Raw genomic sequence first — 2977 nt, 5'->3', positions numbered from 1 at the left:
GGCCGCAGGGTGGTGCTCCCGGCCAAGGCGGCGCCGAGCGGCTGCGGGCGGGGAGGCGGCCGAGCACAGCCCGCCGCTGCCCAGCCCAGCCCAGCGGAGCCGGGTAGCGGTATCGGCGGCGAGCGGTGCCCCGTGCCACCCGCTGCCGGTCCGCGGCGGCTGCGCTCCGGTCCGCCAGCAGGACTCGGAGAGAGGGACCCCGCCCGCCCGCCCGCCCTCCCCCGATCCGCGCTTCTGCCGGGCGCCGCTCTCCGCGGAGGACTGCGCCGGCGATCCGCGAGACGGAGGCTGTCCGCCGGCCCGACATGGCCATCGCAAGGCAAGTGCTTTGTCTCTCTGCTTTCCTCTCCCTGCCGCTCGCTCGCTCCGAGCCCCTGCGCTACTCCGTAGCCGAGGAGGCGGAGAGCGGCTCCGTGGTAGCCAACGTGGCGGAGGACGCGGGGCTGGCCCCGGCGCAGCTCGCGGCTCGCCGCGCCCGCCTGGCCTCGGAGGACGGCCGCCAGCACTTTGCCTTAGACCGCGGTACCGGCCGCCTCGTAGTGGCGGAGAGGCTGGACCGGGAGGAGCTGTGCGGCCAGGCGGCTACCTGCACGCTCCCCTTCGAGCTCCTGCTGGACAACCCCCTGCAGTTCTTTCGTGTGGAGGTGGCCCTGGAGGACGTCAATGACCATTCTCCCATTTTCCCGGAGCAACAAGTCACTTTTAAGATCCCGGAAACGAGCAACCCGGGCTCACGTTTCCCCCTGGATGTGGCTCATGACCTGGATGTTGGTAGCAACAGCATCCAGGCTTACAGCATAGTTCCCCAGAACGAGTACTTTAGTGTCTCCTTTAATAGCCGTAGTAAGGGGAAGAGGTATGTTGAACTGGTCTTGGAAAAGCCTCTAGACAGAGAGGAGCAGGCGGAGTTGAGTTTCAGTCTCATCGCTGTGGATGGAGGCTCTCTGCCTAGAAGTGGGACCACCCAAATCCAAATTGTTGTTGTAGATGTAAATGACAACGCTCCTGTCTTCACACAGGAGCAATACATGGGGCAGGTTTGGGAAAATGCGCCGGAGGGCTCTGTGGTTCTCAGGGTGGTGGCAACTGATCGAGATGTGGGAGTTAATGGGGACATCTCCTATCAGTTCAGACAAGCAATGGACCAGAGCGACTCGGCGTTCATGATTGACCCCACGAGCGGTGAAATTAAACTCAGGAAGCGTCTGGACTTTGAGGTGGCAGAGACTCATGAGCTCAGTGTGCGGGCCACAGATGGTGGGGGCCTCTCAGCAATCTGCAAGGTGTTGGTGGAGGTGGTGGATGTGAATGACAATGCACCAGAGCTGGTGGTCAGTTCCTTCAACAGCCCCCTCCCTGAGAACGCACTACCTGGGACTGTGATTGCCCTCTTCACTGTCAGGGATCGGGATGCTGGTGCCAATGGGAAGATCTCGTGTGCCCTTGAGGACCAGCCATCATTCTCCCTGCGGCAGGCCTATAAGAATTACTATGAGCTGGTGACCATGAACACTCTGGATCGGGAGGAGATGGCACGGTACATCCTGACGGTCACAGCAGCAGATGCAGGCTCGCCTCCTCTCACAACCACCCAGACCTTCACGGTGGACATCTCCGATGTCAATGACAATGCGCCTGCCTTCAACCAGACATCATACACCATGTATGTGCGTGAGAACAATGTCCCCAAGGTGCTTGTTGGAGCAGTTAATGCCACAGATGCTGATGTAGGACCCAATGCCAAGGTGACCTATTTCCTGGCACCAGCCCAACCCACACAGCAGCCTCCCTGCTCCTGCATCTCTGTGAACTCTGAGAACGGGCATGTGTTTGTGCTGCGGCCTCTGGACTATGAGAAGGTGAGGCAGATTGAGGTCTTGGTGAGTGCTTCTGATGCGGGGTCTCCTTCTCTCAGTGTAAATGTCACCGTCCGCCTTGTTGTGGTGGATGAGAATGACAATGCGCCACTGGTGCTGCACCCATCCCAGGACAGCAGCCCACCATCCAATGAGCTGGTGCCTTTGTCAGCTGAGGCAGGGTACCTAGTCACCAAAGTGGTGGCTGTGGATGCGGACTCGGGGCAGAATGCGTGGCTCTCGTACCACCTGCTGAGGGCCACCGACCCCGGGCTGTTTGTGGTGGGTGCCCAAAGTGGGGAGGTGCGGCTGAGGAGGTCAGTGATGGAGAGAGACACCGTGAAGCAGAAACTCGTCATCCTGGTGCGAGACAATGGGCGGCCACCACTGTCAGCCACCGCAGCCCTGAATGCAGTCCTGCTCAATGACTTCTCAGACGTGCACCTACAACACAGCAGCCTGGCCACAGAGGATGAGAGTGACTCCCTGACAACCTATTTAATTGTTTCATTGGTCTTTGTCTCACTCCTCTTCCTCGCATCCGTGGCAGCCTTCATTGCTCTTAAGGCGTGCAAGAGAAAGGAGCTGAAGAGTGGACATGTGCTTTATGGTGCCGGCAACTTGCAGAGCAGCCTGGCTGATGCGGCCACTGCAGGGACCCTGCCCCATGGCTATTGCTATGAGATCAGCCTCACAACGGGCTCGGGCAACAGCGAGTTCAAGTTCCTGAAGCCCATCCTCCCCAGCTTGCCACCACAGCACTGTGCCACAGGTGTGGGCTCCGAGGATGAGCAGGATTTCCCCCGTGGCCCTGTCACTGCAGGGGACATGGCACCAGACAACCCCAGGATGCTCTCTGTAGAACCGCTCAATAGTCTTTCCTTTAAGTAGCATGGAGTCATCCCAGCCAGAGGTTTCATGTCTTGTGGTAGGAAGGGACCAGGGCTACAACATGTGGCAATGGTTCCTCCGTGGTAAATGTACATTTGTAATTGGTGTCTATGATTTCCCTCAAATTCTAAATCAGAATAAAATTTGTCTCCCCTTCAAACAAAGAAATAGAAGAACCTAAAGTCCCCCTCACTCAGGAAATAATGTATTCAGACCCTGTTACGGCTCCT

The 2977-nt window shown here is 58.5% G+C and overlaps 1 protein-coding gene across 1 annotated transcript; it reads left to right on the top strand.

Moving 5' to 3' along the window:
* On the top strand, positions 1 to 2747 carry LOC309677441 (protocadherin beta-15-like; the record flags this gene model as incomplete). The annotated part of the gene is made up of 1 exon (XM_082490238.1): positions 1 to 2747. The coding sequence occupies exon 1, from the start codon at positions 306 to 308 to the stop codon at positions 2745 to 2747; it is 2442 nt and encodes an 813-aa protein (XP_082346364.1). The 5' UTR covers positions 1 to 305.
* Between the last annotated feature and the right edge of the window lie 230 nt (positions 2748 to 2977).

The sequence above is a fragment of the Vanellus vanellus genome (genome assembly GCF_965231255.1).
Source record: "Vanellus vanellus genome assembly, chromosome: 13".
Classification (NCBI taxonomy): domain Eukaryota; kingdom Metazoa; phylum Chordata; class Aves; order Charadriiformes; family Charadriidae; genus Vanellus; species Vanellus vanellus.
Note: the sequence above shows the minus strand (reverse complement) of the source record. Positions and strands in the feature narration are given on the sequence as shown.